Below are 20,298 nucleotides of genomic sequence, written 5' to 3'. Positions count from 1 at the left end.
TTTTGCTGTACTTAAACTTACAGAAAAGCAAGTACGGGAATAGACCTATAAATACTAACAACACAGACAAACAGACATAACGCATTGAATATTTTTCACTGTAAAACATCATTGCTTAAACACTACTGCCATCTAATCATAAAAATACAACAGAAGAGTAAAAAAGTAATAACTATCTTATAAACAATGTGTTCAAACTTTTGCGCGTCACTTTGTCTCATGATTCGAAAGTTCATTTTCTTTATTTCATGATTCAGAAATTCACCTTATAGCTTTATAGAAATGATAACAGAGTTCATCAGTGATACTTTCATTGATAATATTACAACTCGAGAGAAGCTATCAATGCATGAAAATACTATTACTGCGCATGCGTATGTTTTCATGGCATAAACAACAATCGATACCAAGATAACATATTTTCCGCGTTGGGAGTGAGAAGCGGCGTTTCCTGATTATGACAGCTGTCGTGGTCTAGAAAATGTTAATCAGGGTGACTGCGTAATATCCGTGCAACTATATTTTTCTTTTAGTAAAGTTTCAGCATTTTAAATATTAAAAAAGTGGGATAGGCTAGAAGTATCCGAAATTTGTACACTGGGTAATTTGAAGTAATAGCCTAAGGCACCATTACCACGGTCATTTGTGGAGTTTACATGGATTTACCTTAAACCAATTTTAGAATGATGAATCACAATTACGGGTTGAAGAATTTATGATTATATTTTATAAATTTATAAATTTATAATTTATTTTCTATGTACATATACGTTTCAGAGCTACAGCTTGAATTAAAAGATTTAAATTATTAAAGATTATTATATAACAAACCTGTACACTGTTGTACACGCGTTAGGCGGTGTCGAGTTGGTTCACGGCGAAAACAATAATGACGACAATACGGGCCAGCGGTGTTGTACGGTCACGAAAATGATGGTATTTGGACAACGGGCCACTTCTGGCCAGAAGAAAGACGTGGCCAGATAATTTTTCGCCTCAGACAAATCCCAACAACCTTGGATGGGATTCAACCCAGACACACGCATAACACTACACCAGCGGTCTTCGAGGCATCTTACACACTTAGTTTTTTCTACCGAGGTCGGCTGTGCAAATCTCGGCAAATTTTTTTTTACTGAGATCTCAGCAAACATTTAATTTGTTTCCAGAGATTTAGCTAAGCATTATCCGAAACTCAGCAATTAAATGTCACTTTTGCTGAGATCTCAGTAAAACTTATTTTTGCCGAGATTCGCACAGCCGAGCTCGGTAGAAGAAAAAAAACTAAGTGTGTATGCCCGGTTTACATACGTGCTGGTTCAGCACTGCTGTAAACTCATGTTGATAGCTGCTAAATCCTGCTTACATTGTGCTGACAATTTTTTAGTACAGTTTTGTACTCTGACACCAGCACATCAGTACCAATGTAAACCGGGCATTTTCGGTAACCCAGACGCCAGGAAGACAGCTCCCACAACTGGAACCTACCTATCGACCCATCAACTCAAGCACCTGGGACCAACGGCTTTACTTTCCTTCCGAAGAAAGACGTGATCAGATATTTTATTTCTCAGAGAATTCCGGTGGCGCCGACTGGGATTGAGCCCAGACCTTTTGGGGTGAGAGGTAAACACGCTTACCACTACACCACCGATGCATCTGTTTTTGTCATTGCACTATGTAGCATTCTACTAAATATTTGTATTTGTGTCAGGGAAAATGAGGCAGGGAGAAATTAATTAGTTTTAATCTGCTAAACTGTCTTATATAGTGACTCGACAAAAATCGAAAATCCCCAAATAAAAATATCTATCGTATCAACCAATTACCAACCATGACCAATTAAACCATAAGAAAGGCAGATAACATCCTTTTTAACAAAGTAAAAAATAGTACAAATCCGTTGAAATTAACCGCAGATATAACAAAAATAGTGAAAAGTTTGATTTTGGTTTGGTGTTCTAAAGTTAATAAAGTATATCTAGATGTAGCATCAACATAATCTGAACATTTCTCGATTACTTTTTCAAAGGGACGTATCAGCTTTTGTAAACAATGCATTTGATCGTCAATTTGACGTAACTGTTAGCTCGTCCACGCACACTTCCCCTATCTGCTGGTAGTGTTAACATCCGTGGGCGAGCTACCACTTACATCAAATCGACGATCAAATGCATTGTTTACAAAAGCTGATTCTTCTTTATGGTCGAGAATAGATTGTCCTGGTCGTCTGGCTGGCTACAATACCTCTACAAACAAAAAATTAAACCAACGATTTAATAAGTAAAAGAGGATTGTGAGTTAACGATGACTGTGATATTAGACAATAGAACATGACAATGGAATTTAATGAAAATATAATTGCATTCACTTTGAGAAAGTTAATTTTATAGATTTTAATAGTGATATAATTATTATCCTACGTAACAATATTTTTTTATGAGAGTTCTGTAGACTATGATTCAGACTTGTATAAAGCTTGCAATGTTACTTGGGATGGCAACACTGTACAGATTCATTGATAACTAAAAAAATCGCCGAAATAATTAATTAATGTTCAGTTGTTTAACTTTCGTTTAAATTTTACTGAAATCTGTTTTATTAATCTTTCGACGTGATCAGGTAATAGGATTGTAATAACACTATAGTACGTATACACACTGCAGTTTGTAATTAGTGTTGGCAGTTTTCTACGTCCTTCGACCATTTGCAATGAATTTTATAGATTTTGCCTATTAAAATAAAGATCCTCTGATTTTATGTAGGGTAAGATGGTGTAAAACGCACCTCTGGGGTTAATTCTCCCTGATAGTTTTCATAGCTTTCGATAATCAATTCATGATTTTTAAAAAGCCATTTTCCTCCAGGGATGCATTATGGACTTTTCTCCCCTAACACGTTTTTTGAGAAAAAAAAACTGGTTTAAATTCATACGTATTTTCAGGGACTTTGCCTGCTATCTCAAATTGGATTTCTGCACCGACAAATATGCCTAAATTTTAAAGAATATATTTACCTGAATCGTTGCAGGTAGTTTAACGATTTGAGTTACGTTCACTTCACAAGTACTGGATTGTAATATCTTGTAAGTTGTCACATTTGTTATGGTTGCTTTTTTTTTAAATAATCGGGGATGATATACATTGTTTAGCACATAGCATTCTCGCGTCTACGCGAAAGACGGTGCTGTAATGTGAGATATTCATAGCGCATAATGTACTATAATAACTCACTGCACTACACTCCAAAACTATGCAATTCCGATCTACGTGAAAGCTTTCGTTTTACTTTTCACGTAACATGTCTGTAGTCAAAATATGTTAGTCAACGTGAACAGTACGGTAAATTTTACGTGATTCCACTTATTTTCACGCAATGTTTACGTGATTTTACTGATTTTTTTTAAATTATGTTTTATGTTTTATGTTTTATGTTTTGTTTTATGTTTTATATGTTTTATGTTTTATGTTTTTTTATGTTTTATGTTTTATGTTTTATGTTTTATGTTTTATGTTTTATGTTTTATGTTTTATGTTTTATGTTTTATGTTTTATGTTTTATGTTTTATGTTTTATGTTTTATGTTTTATGTTTTATGTTTTATGTTTTATGTTTTATGTTTTATGTTTTATGTTTTATGTTTTATGTTTTATGTTTTATGTTTTATGTTTTATGTTTTATGTTTTATGTTTTATGTTTTATGTTTTATGTTTTATGTTTTATGTTTTATGTTTTATGTTTTATGTTTTATGTTTTATGTTTTATGTTTTATGTTTTATGTTTTATGTTTTATGTTTTATGTTTTATGTTTTATGTTTTATGTTTTATGTTTTATGTTTTATGTTTTATGTTTTATGTTTTATGTTTTATGTTTTATGTTTTATGTTTTATGTTTTATGTTTTATGTTTTATGTTTTATGTTTTATGTTTTATGTTTTATGTTTTATGTTTTATGTTTTATGTTTTATGTTTTATGTTTTATGTTTTATGTTTTATGTTTTATGTTTTATGTTTTATGTTTTATGTTTTATGTTTTATGTTTTATGTTTTATGTTTTATGTTTTATGTTTTATGTTTTATGTTTTATGTTTTATGTTTTATGTTTTATGTTTTATGTTTTATGTTTTTACGTGATATTGAAGCAACTTTACAGGGTCTAAAAAATACAAAAAAAAAAACATTTTTAGATTTTTTTTTTAATGAAACGTCAAGCATTTCTAAATTGCCATTTGAACATTTCGTTGCCTCAAATATTTGATCAGGACCATTCAGATGCAATATATGTATGCGCTGTCTTATTTAGAGTTATGATATTGAAATCTGAATAAATACAATTATTTGTGCAGTCTTCGCATGATGTAAAATAGTATAAAAATACCTTCTAGTTTATGCAGTGTTAGTGTTAGGAAATCCAAAACTGAGAGCAACTCTTCCTCTAATGACGTCGACGCCATATTGAATAACTTTTTCATTCATGTAAATCACGTAAACCCATTTCACGTAAGCACTTTGAAGCTCTAGTGATGGTATGTTTTTCAATTTTACTACCATCACGTAAAATTGAATTTGAAGTAATCGCTATTTGATTTTTCACGTAGGTTGAACGTGTATACTTTGTGGAGTGCGCATGCTTATCACATACTTTTTACGTGAAATTCCTGTAGAATCAATCACGTAAATCATATCAAAATTCCATTTGACATTGATCAGCGGTACGTGAAAATGATTGAAGTGGGGTGTTTAAGGGGCTACGTAGCATCAACGCGAAGATTTTTTGGAGTGCATTCACATAAGCAGAAATTTCTGTGCGCATCTTGTTTAATTTTGAATAATGGGCACGTCTTATTTATATGCGCACCACAGTGGATTTTTAACACGCAGAATTGACGCAGACGCAAAGGACACTTAAAAATTGAAAAAAAAAAAATCGTAAAACATCAACTGTTAGCACAAATTTTGACTTTTTCTCCACAAATAATGTTTATTGATTTTTATGCAGAAAACATATGCTTTATTCCAGCAAACAGTTTCCTATGCACAAATCACATAATAATTTTGTGTTTTCAGAAAAGTTTGCATTTTTGATAAGTTTTCAAATAAAAATGAGTCTAAAAATGGTAACCACTATGTAGCAGTCTACTAAAAAAATTAAGGGAAAATTTACTTTTTTTGTTATTGATTCAGAAATTTTAAGAGTTTTTTTTTATTCAGTGTGGATTTCATTCTCAAACATAATTGTGATTCGATTAGCAGTTTTCGTACTATGATTTATTGAAAAAATATCAAATACACACCTTGCTTCATTGCCCCAATCAAACAATCATGGAGAGTTTCATGGAACTCTGCTGAGAGGTTTTTTTTTTGTTTTTTTAGGTTTTTGGTCTAGAACTGCTTTAATTTTTGATCCACCCTTTAAAAGATAGGCTTGCATTTTATAGAATGTACCTAGCTGAATCGGTACATGAATGTTGATTTTTTGAAACACGCACAATTGTTGAGAAAATCGGGTGTAAAATATCAAAAGTACGTATTTTCATAGGCATTTGTTTTGGTTGCATTTGGTTGAAGGGTAAATTTTTTTGCCGACTAGTGCTATTATAAGTTAGAAAAGAGGACAAAAACCGAGTGTTGCCAAAATCAAATTTATTAATTCCAACGTTTTTCTTTTCTTTTCTTTTCTTTTCTTATGTAGGAAATTAGAAAATCACAGAAATCTCCATGACACAAAAATAATAGTTACCATTAAACAATATAGGGGAAATGGATGTAATGTCGGCCTAAATTTCCCTAATTTGGGCCCATACATAAATTCAGCAATCGACTAAATTTTCAATAGCGACCAAAAATATCCATTAGTACCGTCCCAATTACGCGTTCATCTAGATAAAAACGATTAAAAGCAAATTATTAGCGATGGGCCCAATTTTAGATCCATAAGCCAACATTAGAGCCATTTCCCCTATAGCTACAGATTTTCTTTTACAATCAATTGTAATAATCATTCTACGCAATTTACAATCTCTTGGTAGTATTCCCGCTTCTATATTTTTCGATGAATCAGGCTTTACAAGCTCAAAATTAAAATTTGTGTACGTTCTCAAAGAACACTAAATTTAGGACCAGGTTCTAAGGAGCAAAGTTTCAGTTGGAACGTAATAGCTACTAGTAATACTAGTAATGAAGAAGATACTACTACTACTACTACTAGTAATGAAGAAGAAAACTGTCGGATATTTACAGCGTCAGACTAGTTCGACCACGATTTTGTTGTATACACAATGGGAAACTGTACCCATCCCATTTTCCCCTTTGTTAGAATCGATATCCAATAATATAACGACATACTACACCACAGTTCTGTAACCATTCATAATATTGATGATTGTAAACTTCAATTCTTAACTACAATCGTGATTTTATTTTGACCAATACATGCTTGGAAAGGGTTGGAATGCGTGGGTGAAATAGGTTGAAGTTGTTTCAGTGAATGGATACGTTAAATATTTCTTTGTATTGCTAGGTTGCTATGGATTGATGAATATTGTCCTGTTTGTTTGGTTTCGAACAACCGATCGTAGTAGCTAGGTAAATTTATATAGGAGACGAAAAGGAATTTTCCAATCTTTTGAACGACCAGTTCCCCTCGGAAACCCAAACAAACAACATCTAGACCAAAAGAAGAACGGTGCCTCTCTGAGCTCCGCAGAGCCAAAAAATCGAATGTGGTGGGAAATGGATAGCGAGAATCAAAAAATCAGTCAACACGAAATCACCCAGTCGGACATCTACAAGGATTTGAGTATTCCGAAGCATTTCGAAAGCCCTTGTGAGTTGTTGTTTATAATTGCGATGAGATTGGTCTATTTATATGTGATTATATCATTTCGACAGATCTTTTTAAAGGCTACGGGAGCCAGAAGGATAATCCGAACCCAATTTATCGAACATCGAACTCTGATTACGGATACTATCCTCCTTGTCCACATACTGTTCCCCATAAGTAAGCAACAATTCGAGACGGTACATTCATTTATTATAACTAATTCGATTTTCTTCTTTGTTTTTATCAAATATAAGGTACTTCCCAAAATCGCACAAGTTTACCGGTCATCTTCATCAATGCGGAATGTTCCGTAATTTCTCCTTGAACACGGCTATGGATCGTCCTTACTGCGATTTTTATTGAAATCGATTGTTGGACTCACCTACATTCCATTTTTTCCAACATTTTCGAATCATAAATAAACGTATAGCTGTGTGAAACTAAACACACTGTTTTATTTGTATTGTACCCAATATAAAACTGTTTCTGTTTTTTAAAGGCTTCAATGAGCGAAATTCATTTCATTACAAGATATTATGAGTGGAAAAATTAGCGTAGCGGGAACCGACATTTTTTTGTTGTTCGTTATATATAACGCGTTTGCTGTAGCTTTGTCGAGCCGATATTCATTGTTTAGATTACAAAATTACTTAAAACTAACGTTAGTAAAGCGGGGGTTGATTACTCGTGGCTATCTCGATATTAGGGGTAACAAATTGTAAATGGATAGCAGGGTAAGGATTGAGAACACAAGGTTTGGAGAGCAATGTGCTTTTGATCTCAAACTAAGCGACATACTGATGAAAAAGACAGACATGGGGGTACACCGATGGGCAGCTAACAACTTGGGAGAACACAAGATGACACTAACTACAAAATCCTTAAATCTATCCGTTTTAAAAACACATAAATTATATTCCAATGGTCGAGATCTCGGTTGTTTTCCTCGGGCCCTGAGGTATACGGATAACTCGGATCTAGAAACACAATGGAGGGTGAATGACCAAAGCACGTGGTCGATCTCGTGATAACCACTACCACAAGCGCACAAATGCATGAGCCTCGACATGACATGTATAAAGTCACGGCTCATGTTCAATTGAGAAAAAGTCCTCAAAGGTGATTTGTCGATCAAAGATATAGACTTTCATAGCGCCCACTCAAGCCAACGAGTTCGCTTTCTCGTAATTTGGAATAGAGCAATGAGATGGGACCTAGACTAAAGTGATGGTATAAGAGCAGCTAGATAAAGTACTCAATTTGGCTCGGATTTCGGTCAGGAAATAAGAGGAGTGCTTTATCGTCCTCATTGAACGAATAGCCTCCAACGAGCTAAGGCTATCCGTAAAAATGAAATATTTATCAGAGGGTAGTGAGGAAATTTGCTCTAATATTTTTTATATCACGTCAAAGTGGATGCACTTCAATCGTGTCAAAAATATGGTGTGATAATACTTGCCAAAAAGGACAAAATTATCATGAGTACAGTACATAAACTGACATTACGCTGCTTTTACTGCATTTGTTTATTTTTGTGACCATAAAAATTACATGAGGTTTGGAGGTTTGGATGTAATATTAAAATTATTTTTTTACTGTGTACTGCGTAGAATATGGCTGCTAGTTCCGGAACCTATACGGCAAAGGGTTTTTTTTTCTCCTGTTGATATAAGGCGCTATGAAATTCGTTGAATACTCCAAATCCAGTGGAAGCGTTTATAGCTGACCCATCTGTGAAAAAACTCCTATTTTTACTGACATGGTGGTACTTGTTTGCAAACATTAAGGAGACAACCATCGACCGATGGTGATCTGGTATTCCACGGATTTCTTGCAACATGGTCAGAGCAAAATTTAAAGAGGAACTATAAAAGTCTGGGAGGCAAACACGATTGGAATTGTACGAAGAAGGGCCAATCTTCAGCGACATGTAATCGTAATAGAGACTCATGAATCTTGTTTGAGGATTTCTGTCGAGCAGCTTCTCAAAGTTTTCTATTACCAAAGGGGGTCATTACTTCACAACGGATAAGAAACCGGAAGGACAGTTCCGCGAAGCAATCTGTGGAGAACACCCGCGAGTACTTCGTGGCTCATCGTATGCGTCGAGTGCATAAAGCCAAGCGCGATTCGGAGGCAACGGTATTGAACCCGTTGCAGCTTCAGGATGTGTGTTTTTGTCGCGGATTGAAAGCAGACGCTCCCCGAGCAAAGCTGGAGATCAAATTGAAATCAAAATTTGCTGTTATGATGTAACTAATTACTCCAGTTGATCTCATTTTGGTTGACTTAACGGTTAACACAGCATAAATGAGAGCAAAATTTTACACTGTGAATCAAACGGAAAACTAATCTGGCTTTCAATAAAATCAATTTGATTACTGATTTTGCATTCATAATGTTTAACTGAATACGGGCGTGGCGTAAATGGTTAGTATCCATGCTTCTCACGCTGAAAGAGTTAAGCTCAAATTTCACCCCGGCCAAGTCATGAATGACGTAAAATGTGTAAAACAAAACAAATAAACAATAATCGTTAGTTCAACGGTAGATAAACTTGAATTAAATTTCAAACAAGACGTTAACAGCAAAACTTCAAGTTAAGTTGCTTTCATTTAAAAAGTTTTGACTGCATAATGAAAGCACAATATGATACCAGACTTATGTCGCGACAATTGAAATCAAAATGAGTTTTCATTATGATAGGAACTGCAAACATTAATATCGATTTGCTTTCATTTTGTTAACCGACTTTGCTCGGGTCCGTACTCTAGAACCGACAAGATGGTTGTTCGGTACAACCTGATCAGATCTTCTTGAGATAGTACAAAATATGCTGTTATATTTTTTATTAGGTTTATAAGGATTTTCTTCTGAATATTGGAAAGAAACTTCGTTGAGGTTATTCGTTTATTGAAAAATATTAGATCTTCAGTTTTATACAAAAGCATAAAATATAAAAGACACTGTAGTTAAAAGGATTTTGGCTGTTTCCGTAGACCTACTGGTATTTGTTTTAAAACTGTTTCCCAACTTAACCACACTACTAGAATGTTCCCTATGGATTGTAATCCAGTAAACACATATAGCGTGTCAAAATCCCAATGACACCATATCGTGATCCATTGTTGCATCTTCGCTTTGAGGTTTGCTTGTTGCTCTGCAAGTATGCATCACAAAAATAAATTACTTTCATCACAATACAAAGCTACTATTATTCGCATTCATCCTTTATTGCAAAATAATATCTTAAAAAATTTCGGTATTATAAATAACAGACTTTCAGAATATACCTTACGTAAAAGCTATCACATCGGTAGCAGCGTTGATTGCGTTGCTACACTTATTTTAGAGAGATTGTATAAAAGTGATGGTACTCATTTGATGAATTTCTTACTTTTCAACGCGCTGACCAATTAGAAGCCTTATTGACCTGAAACATCCAATTTCTTGCAAGCAATCTCCAATCTAAGCATGTTTTTTGCATCTTCTCGATTGAACAACCAATCGTGTAACTGCAATTCCTATGTAGTACCTATTTACAGAGCTAACAAAAGAAACAACTAACTAAAATGCTATTCATTGAGCGGAAAGGTTATGGGCAGTTTGGACCCTCTATTTCTTGATTTTCAATCCGATAAAGCAGAGTAACAGTAGACTCATTATCCAGATACCAATTGCTCCATAGCCCATATAGACCTGGGAGTTTGTGATACTCCATCCTTTGGAAAGCACGTTACGCACTGCCATCGAAGGCACCGTAAAAGGGAAACAGTATGCCACGTATTGCAGATAATGAGGCATACCTTCCAAGGGCCATAGAATTCCTAAAATACAGTAGAAATAAAAATGTAGATCAATAACTTTTTTAACAGGAGCTCACAGATTCTTACCGCACATGATGATCATTGGATAGAAGCTACCTGTCGCCATAAAGTTAGCCGTAGAGTGTGCGTCGCAAAATATGGAAATTAATAACCCTAAATAAAAGTATAGAATAACATTCAGTATAGTATTGTAAAGTTAAGGGAAAGTTATAGTACAATATGAAGCTATGACATTTTGGGGAATGATTCAAGCATTCACATTAGATTATATATAGTAGAATTCTCGATTTTTTTTTGTATAAATCAGTATTAAGAAACTGCTGTAATATATAATTCAATGCATTTCTGGGCTAAGGTGTACGGAATTTCTTTTATATCGGCTGATTTTTTTTATATGACCTTATCATATTCACTTTTACACTACGTTCAGACTTTAGTTGATATTACGTAACATTATGCAATGTGACAAATTTTCACTGGAAATCATGTGTTTGACTTTTAATATCAAAATAGCCTGTGTACACAGATAAAAATTCTGAATTTTAATTGTGATGTAAACATTCATTGACGTAAACTTGTATTTAATTTCATGCAACCGAGCAACTGGTAAACAATCTTGTTTACAAAGATGGGCTTTTGTATACAATATTTGCTACATTGCATGAAATGTCTCAGAACTTTACATGATTTATAATGTAAACTTATATGATATGTGACGCTCCATTTATGTGCATCATATTGAACAGGAATTTACACTACTTTTTCGAACTGTGTAACGTAATATCGATGTATTGATATGTATAATATATATATATATATAATAATGTAATAATAATCTGAATGTTATATTACTCACTTTTACACCGTTCGAAAAATTCATGTAAATTTCTGCGAGATATAGCGCACATAAAATTAACGCCAGATATGGCATAACTTTACGCAATATTTCGTGTAAATTTAAGCGTCATATCGCATAAATTAGCAATATTGTATGCGAGCTTGTAAACGATTCCACTGTTTATGCCAAGAATAGCTCAAAATTAAACGAAGGGAGATTTTACGCGATAGTTAAAATTCTGAATTTTTTCTGTGTAGTAAAAATCTGGCATTAACTACATGTGTGTATACTACCCATAATCGCATAGCAGTCTCATCTTTGCTTGATTTCATTTTCAAATGGAATCGATATGCGATTATGGTAGCATATTTCAACAAAATATGCATGCTTGTTATCAAATGGTATATAACTTCCATCTAATAGCGGATTTGTTTATTATTTTAGTTTCAACCTGCATCGGTATCAAGGTTTTAAGGTCTGCTTGTTGTCTGACAAAAGATAGGTCGATCATTTGTTTTTTTTTAATCTGGCGTGAGTCGAGGTTTGCACTGACATAAACTTCTGGTTCGCATGGGTTGGAACTGAACCTGACGAATAAACAAATTCGCCATAAGAGGCAGTGATAAATCCCAATGTAATGTATATGAGGTAACGTCTACGTCTATATCTCTTGTACAATATTTTACACGATTTTTACACGAAATGGAACGTTTCTACTACAGATGACTTTCTAAATGTATTTACCTTTCCATATGTAGGATAGTGAACTATTTCGGCCTAATCGCCCATTTTGGGCTTATCGAGCAAGCCGTTAACAAGTCAATTTTGTTCGATGCTTCGCTACCGAACGAAGTCAATAAGAGCGCGTGATTTGAATGTTTGTGCCCATTATTCTCAAAAACAAAAGACGCGCACCGACCGAATAAATTTTTCATCCGACTTTTGATTCTGTCACAGCTCAGTGTTCGGATTTTGATTAATGGTTTGTTTTTTTTCTAATAGTTTTGAGTAATTTTAAGTTCCTGACATGGACAATACGGATAAAACATAGAAAAAACTATATGAAGTGACTGTGATACGAAGCGTATTGTGAAATGATAATTTTATGTTGACCGTTAAAGTTTCTCTAATGCTTAGGTGTACACAGCAAAAAAATAATTTTGATATCACATCAAAGTGGATGCACTACAATCATGTCGAAAATTTCATGTAATTTTTATGACCACATAAATAAACAAATGCAGTAAAAGCAGCGTAATGTCAGTTCATGCATTCTATTAATGATAATTTTGTCCTTTTTAGCAAGTAATATTACACCATATTTTCGACATGATTGTAGTGCATCCACTTTGACGTGATATCAAAATTATTTTTTTGCTGTGTATGGATTTCGGTCCAACACGGTAGTCCTTCCAAACAAGTATCGAAACATTTAATTTTTTTTTGTGGCACTGGCTGCGAAAATTCTAACACGAGCTTTTGACGCTAGAAGCAGCTTTTGGTGCTCCTCGGAGATGAAATTTGTTCTCTGTTATTAGATATGAGAGACTGTGGAGACGTGTTCCATTCGATTTGCTTTTGAGTCTTAAGATGGCCAATGCAATGTTCTGGTGTATACCGTATGCTTATTTTGCATCGATTGTCTGTAAATCAATTCACAGCAAAAAATAAATTTTAATATTACATCCAAGAGAATTCACTTCAATCATGTTGAAAATCTCATGTAATTTTTATGGCCACATAAACAAATACAGCAAAAGCAGCATAATGTCAGTTCATGCACTGTATTAATGATAATTTTGTCCTTTTTGGCAAGTAATATTACACCATATTTTTGACACGATTGAAGTGTATCCACTTTGATGTGATATCAATTTTTTTTTGTGTTCTCCTTAACGTAAAAAATGCATCTAAATTGTGTATATGCTGTATCTGGTTTCCTTTTGTCATTGTTTCAATGTTGTATGAATCGCGTACTTACCATACAGCATTCCAGCGAAGCCCAGAAGCATCAGCAGACCGACAACCGTGATGTTGCTGCCGTGATTCTGTGCGTCGAATATGAACGTAGCCAGAAGAATAATTTCAATGCATTGGATTAGCATAATCGACGTTTGCGTAATTATATGTGCTAACAGCAACTCGAGGGCCGTGATACCTGGCGTTGGTTGTTGTACATGTGACGACGGGAAAGCAAATTGTAGCATTTATTAGAAAATTATTTTTCATCTAACGATGTGAGGCGTGTGTGCTAGTATAAATTACACATGGATCATGTACATATGTAATTTGCAACTATCTCAGACCTACCTGCTACTAATGTTCTATCCCATACTCCCTCTAGTCGATCGGTGATAAATATCGTCGCGGTGATGAGGGTGGCAAGAAAGAAGATCATTCTAAAAAAGAAACCATTGCCGTTAATAACATTTTCGTTAGTTTCGAACATTTTTCAAAACATACGTCATTACCACTCCTGGTGCCATAAAATCAGTAAACTGATCGTTGAATGTACCGTACAAGGGATCCTCAAACTTGATTGGGATGTTTGCCAACTGCTTCGGAAGATGACAATCGGTCATTACTCCCTCGGCGAACTCCTTGTATGTATCAATTAGTTTCTTTTCGAGAAAGAATGTCACCTGTTGATCCGATTTGTCTAGATAAACCTTGATTTCTGAAGTGTGGAAGGATCCGGCGTCCGCATCTCGCACGTTGTCTCTCACGTCTTGCAATGACTCAGTGAAGTTGTCGGCAAAATAAATGAATCCCCAAATTTTCCCATTCCTGGCTGCCTTATAAGCCTCGTCGTATGTATCGTAATACTCCTGTAAAGAATCGTTAAAATCAATCTGATAAAGACCTCAGTTGCGCTTTGCGTAGATTCGCAAGCGTGATACGTGAAGCAAACTTCATAGTTCCGAGTATGAGATTTCTGCTGCTTCGCGCATAATTTGAGCTTCGAATTCAAACGTATTCGAAACGTAACCAAACCTGTATCGCAACACTCCGATTCAGATGATCCAGAAACCGGCAGGAAACTTTGTATAACTCGCAATCGTAATCGTCATGATAGAATGTAGTAGTCAGGGACCTGTTGAAGCACTCCTGTATGTTGTTAACCTCGTCGTTGACAATGCCCAGTCGAAGATCTTTTGGATCACCACCTATCGCTACATAAAAACTTACCAACTGAAATATGGGGTAAAGGAACAGAAAAACCATTCCACTGCAAGAATATTGGCAGAAAAGGAGATAAGTGTGTGTGTAAATTTTCAACGGATATGGCAGGATATGAAGGGATAGCATAATGGAACGGATGCAAGCTGATTCCGATGAATTACCGAAGGATGAAAAGGTAGAAAGTATGACAAATGATGTTGTCCTCGGCTACGGTCCAGGCACTGATTGAGAAGGTAAAAGTTGTCCACATACGATGTCAGTCTACTGTCTATATTCAAAAAAAAAACCGCCACCTTCGGCTAATTATCTTTCCAGCTTACGGTAGTACAATTCATACTACAATTTATTGTAAAATTACAAAGACGCCAATTTGAAAAAATTACATCATCCAAAATGGCTGTTTTTGTAAAAATGTTATGAGATTGGCCCATAACACACAATTATGCAAAGTTTTTTTTGCAAATCAGAGAAGGTCGAGTTTTCCGATTCATCATTCGCCGTGGAATGCTCAAATTCCTGCAATTTTGCTAAAACTTGCAAGAAATTTAGAGAAGAACTGTTTTGAATTACTTAATGAGTCTTTTATAATACATATGTTAAACATTAATGCAGTAATCGATACAAGCCTTGTATCGTGTCCGCTGTGAGCATTGCTTGCTGCTGCTGCTGTTCAAGTAACGTACAGAATATCGGAGGAGAAAGCATTTTTCATAACGTTAAAGTCAAATTAATCTTTGTTATGCATTGACGCATAAATCTAAAGATTGAATAGCTATGTGGATTAAAATTACAGTGAAGGTTCGATTATTAATTTATCATTGGTGCAGGGGAAATGCGGAAAAGTAAGTGTGTAATCTGGGAGAAATTTGCTGTAAAATAGTGTCTCAACATGTGCACAGGAGTACACAGTATACTTAGACGAGAAAATGTAAACTTTCACTTTGGATTAATTTCCTCTTATTGAGACGGGATGTCTTATTTAAGATTGAGGGGCACCAGAGGAAGGCCCGGTTGCAGCCAGAAAAGCAAAAAGAGGACGGAAAAGAGAGCGGCAGCAAATCGTACGGTGGAGTGGTGGCTGGAGGGGCTTCGCTGGATAACAACGATAAGGAAACAGAGAAACAGAGGTGGTGTTGCTTGCGGAACATATAGTGAACACGGGCCGAAGAACAGTGAAGAGAAAGTAAACTGTACCCAGAAACAACACCCAAGTAACATTTTTTTTTGTTTTATTGAAGTTTTATAGCAGTTGTTATAACCAAACTATAAAACCTTCACTGACGACCACATTGCTTTAACAACCTCCTGTTTTTTGCTTTCTTTTGATTTGTTTTTCGTCGATCTTGTTTTCCGTATTGAGTACCAATGCTACCGACGCCAGGGAGGCAGCAGCTCCCACACCTGGACCTTACCTATCGACCCATGAACTCATAGACCGGGCACCATTGGCTTTACTTCCCAAAGGAATACGTGATCAGAGATTTTGTGCCTCAGATTGTGATTGAACCCAGGCCTTATAGTTTTAGGTTTTATGTCAGTTTTATCACACTCTACACGTGGTTGTTAAAAATTAAAGCATAAAACCTCCTCCTGGTCGAAAAGTTTTAACAACCTTTTGATGACTATCATAAAACTATATTACAACCGCATAAATCGCTCCTGAAGAAGTTGATAAAACATCTTCATTCCTTCATTCGTTAAGTTATATTTAAGTTCTACCTATAGCTAGGTTTGCTAGTAAGAAATGCTTTCAATACAAGGTTTAAACCCGTGATGCCAATACTGGCCATCTCCAACCGGATTTAGTGAAACTATCTGCGTTGTTTTAAGAAGGGTTCGTGGATCCTTCGGAAGTGTATCAGAAAGCCGCTTGTTCAATATTTTTAAGAGCTCCTTATGTTATATGAGGGAGCGCATAACTGTAGAGTTAGGGCCGGAGGTTCATATTGGCGATCGTCTCATCTATATCGTGTTCAAAGGCACTGAAGGGGTTTTCATATCATGTATCTGAATTGATTTTTTTTTTTTTTTTTTTTATATTCATTACAATTTTCATAGTATTTTTTGTTATTGTTGTAGTATATTTCTTATCTATGGATCTTAGGCCTCTGATAAAGATGATAGTTGTAATGAGGCTTTAATGAAGGTATAAGAGTGCTTCAAGTTTTATATCTGTCATGAAAAGTATGCCATAAAACATAATTGCATGTTTTGTTCTTGAGTTATATACAGAACCACTATGAAGTCTAAGTTTTAATTTAGTAGTCATAAAACAGTTTTATAGACGACTTCTCGGTCTGATTTTATGACAACCACACACAACCGTAATACAACCACAGGCTTCAAGGGATGCTATGATAAAACAATGATAAAACAAATATAAATCTTCCAAGCATTTAGATTGTTACTTGGGCAGCAACTAGTATTTAAGCATCCGAGTACCGTGTATTACTACTATAAATGTTTAATATCAGGCTGGAGAAAAAGTGGATAAAGGACGACGAGGAGGCAAGCGGTTGGTGCTGCAAAGAGAAATATAATTGAAGAATACGGGACATACGTGAACGAGAGAAAGCACAAACCAGTGCTGAGTTTTGTCATCGCGCGATATTGACAAAATTGTTCTTCACGTAGTCACTGACAGACTTCATCCTTAAAAAAACCTTCATCAAAATGTCATTCATTTTTCGTCAATGACAAAGATTCACCTGGAAACAAAAAGTATAATTTCGTGCATTTTGTGTCACATTATTGTTATCCAAGCAGTTCAGAACGTAGATGCTTGCTCACATTAACGGCTCCATGCAATTGTGTTGCTCAAGTCATTTAATTTCGTTATAAATTTAGTTAATTGAAAAATCTACACATGTTCGTCACTGATAGCATTGTCATTGACAATTGACATGGTTTGCCTTGACTATGACTGTTAGCTCAAATGAGTGACCAAAGTAGAATTGTCAATATCACCGTGTATTGTCGAGATTTTTCAGCACTGGCACAAACCAAGTCGCCTCCCACGAAAAATAAGAAGAGCTCATAATGATCGCCTAGATTATTTTTTTCTTTCTCGAGATTATTCGATGTTACTCGACTCCGTGGATTGTTTTTTAAGACTTTTGGATTAAGTCGTTTTCGTTTTTGCTACACTACACCGATGTAGTGTAAGCAGCAATAAGCGCGAGTCATTGACAGCTCATCATCATTAAATTATCAAATTTTGTTTGTAAACAAAGATGCAACCAATAGCTACATCCTATTTTTTTTCGGTGTTCGGCGGTGTAGCGTCGGTGTAGACCACTGCATTAAATAAACGAACTGGAAAATATCACGAATTAAGGGATAAGTCTTTGACTTTGTGATGCCGATTCATGGGATCTGTTATTGATTGGTTTTTCCCCAAACCGATTCTAATTAGTCACCTTATCGAGGCCACCTGGAATAGGGTTGAAAATTACCGATCCAGTCTTAGGCACCAAAGGTCTCATTGTTGTATTCTCGTGTGAGTTAAGTTAGTGTATGATATATTCTCAAGTTATGTTATGGCCATTTCTGGGTGTGATCAAACTGATCATGGCTATCGAGTATCCTATTATTCTATGTTTATTATGTAGCATAATATTTGGGTTCAAACTAGGTGGTAATCACTTATTTGTGTGTACCCCGAACATGTCCAGATGTGGCCAATTTATTTCTGGTCACTCAATATGACGCTAATGACCTTGTCTATGTTGCATTATGTGTTTTATTTTCTTGGCCTTTCTTCTACTAGCTCTAGTATTAAGAAACATTGTAAAATGTATGATGAATTTCAGCTCCGCAAAGCTTCCGCATTTGAACCTAGATAAATAAATGAGTTGTAAAAAGATTACCTATATTTCGTTCAATTTGGAATTTTGTAAATTCCAGTTAAAGGCCAGGCGTAGAAAATGTGGCGCTGGTCAGATGAACCAGAGAACAAATCCAAAAACATGTAATACAATTCAATGGGTGGCTTATACCATTATTCACATATATAATAGTGCTAGGGTAGGTGACCGGTTTGGCTATACGTTTCTATTATGCTGTGTTCCAATTATGGAAAAAATGTTCCAAAAATTTGGAACACAACATAAAAGGACTGTATAGCTGTATCTGGTACAAGACAGCAAAAGAAAAAATGTTTTTATTTTTCAGCAAACCATAGCTAACAGAAATCACGTGCACATGTTATAAAATGTTTCTTTCATAAGTCTCATTTAAGGCAAGCCACATATTGAGAATAGTATGATAATTATAGTAAATGTACATTGACTTGTATCGCGTTTTGTATAGTAAATTATTGAACAAGCGTAGAGGAAGCTACTTTATATCGCATAACGATACAAGCTGGAAACAACACATCAATTAGCATTTTTATCTTTATCAAAGATGCAGAATCAAAACTAGTAAAATAAAAAGCTTGTGGATTTATAGAAGCACAATCGCAATTAAATGGCATAGTAACGGATTTATGCAAACATTGCATGTCACAATTCTAACCGACTTCAACTATTGGCGGGGTTGTTTGATCAATCAACTATACATAGAACAAACTTTTCAGTTTATGATAGTAGACGATTTGTTCATTCGTGATACGTTCAGAGTAATTAAAACAACAGTGTAGGAAACGACGCGTTATCTCACGATACTCATTCGTGTACTCGGTGTATTGTAATTAGTGATTGGGTAAGCCGTGTCCGTGATATCTTGTGTGGAACAGTTTGTAACGCAACATTACGCAAAATATCAGCGCTGATTATAGAATTTGGATTTTCCTGTACTTGTCCAATGTCTCTATGCAAACATTTCATGTTGTTATACTTTCTTAGCCATGGCTCTTATGCCTCCACTGGACACCAACCCTCAACTTATAGCTAAAATTCATTTATTATTCAGTTCCAACCAGGATCGGGTATCAAAGATTGGGTCTGTCAGTTTTATCGTTTGTTTTTAAAATCTACCTCAGGTTGAGGATCGCACTGAAAAAATTTCGGTTTCGACAGTGCCGTCGCAGTGGCTTAATAGAACCAACAATCAATACGAAACTAACGATTTTAAATTGGCTCACTACTTGACTAGCCTATTGGTCCCAAGCAAACGATTAACGTACCCCATTCTAGTCAAAATTCTAGTACTACACAATGTTTGTTGTGATTCGCTATGAAAGTTTGACAGATAAAATGAGGGGTTAGTCGATTTTCCTATGTTTCGAGGGGTGAATCGATAAGCTTGGGACCGAAGAGAGTACCAGAACTGAGCCAAAAAGTTGAGCACGTTTCTTCGGGACCTTCTGGTCTTAGAGTTACCTCTATGATAGAACCTAGGATATGTTTGAATTCACTTCCCTTTTCAACCCTTTGTGGTTTTTATTTAACGTACAGAGGGACACAGAACATTTTTCAAACAATCAAAACATCTTGCGTGAGATCCAATTAGGAATGGTATTGGACCTTAGTCCTACAAGAATCTACTTGTCTATCCTATATATATATATATATATATATATATATATATATATATATATATATATATATATATATAGCATTCTTCAAAATCAATTTATTTGTCTAAACATTTTCTCGAGATTTCAAATTACAAAGTTTCTTGAAG

General features: G+C 35.0%; 1 protein-coding gene across 1 annotated transcript in view; it reads right to left on the bottom strand.

Moving 5' to 3' along the window:
* Positions 1 to 9,718: 9,718 nt before the first annotated feature.
* Positions 9,719 to 20,298, bottom strand: part of LOC135712940 (ABC transporter G family member 20) — a 64,727-nt gene continuing 54,147 nt past the window's right edge. The window contains exons 7-12 of the mRNA XM_065236038.1: positions 14,482 to 14,716; positions 13,951 to 14,315; positions 13,798 to 13,886; positions 13,469 to 13,645; positions 10,716 to 10,802; positions 9,719 to 10,649 (exon numbers count right to left, since the gene is read on the bottom strand). Of these exons, the coding sequence (XP_065092110.1) occupies positions 10,438 to 10,649; positions 10,716 to 10,802; positions 13,469 to 13,645; positions 13,798 to 13,886; positions 13,951 to 14,315; positions 14,482 to 14,716 (1,165 nt within the window). The 3' untranslated portion in view covers positions 9,719 to 10,437. The remainder of the gene's footprint in view (positions 10,650 to 10,715; positions 10,803 to 13,468; positions 13,646 to 13,797; positions 13,887 to 13,950; positions 14,316 to 14,481; positions 14,717 to 20,298) is intronic.

Source organism: Ochlerotatus camptorhynchus, unplaced genomic scaffold, assembly GCF_037179485.1.
Source record: "Ochlerotatus camptorhynchus isolate MF236.1 unplaced genomic scaffold, CSIRO-AGI_Acam_v1.1 ptg000521l, whole genome shotgun sequence".
NCBI classification, from domain to species: Eukaryota; Metazoa; Arthropoda; class Insecta; order Diptera; family Culicidae; genus Ochlerotatus; species Ochlerotatus camptorhynchus.
This window is presented reverse-complemented; position numbering and strand designations above follow the sequence as displayed.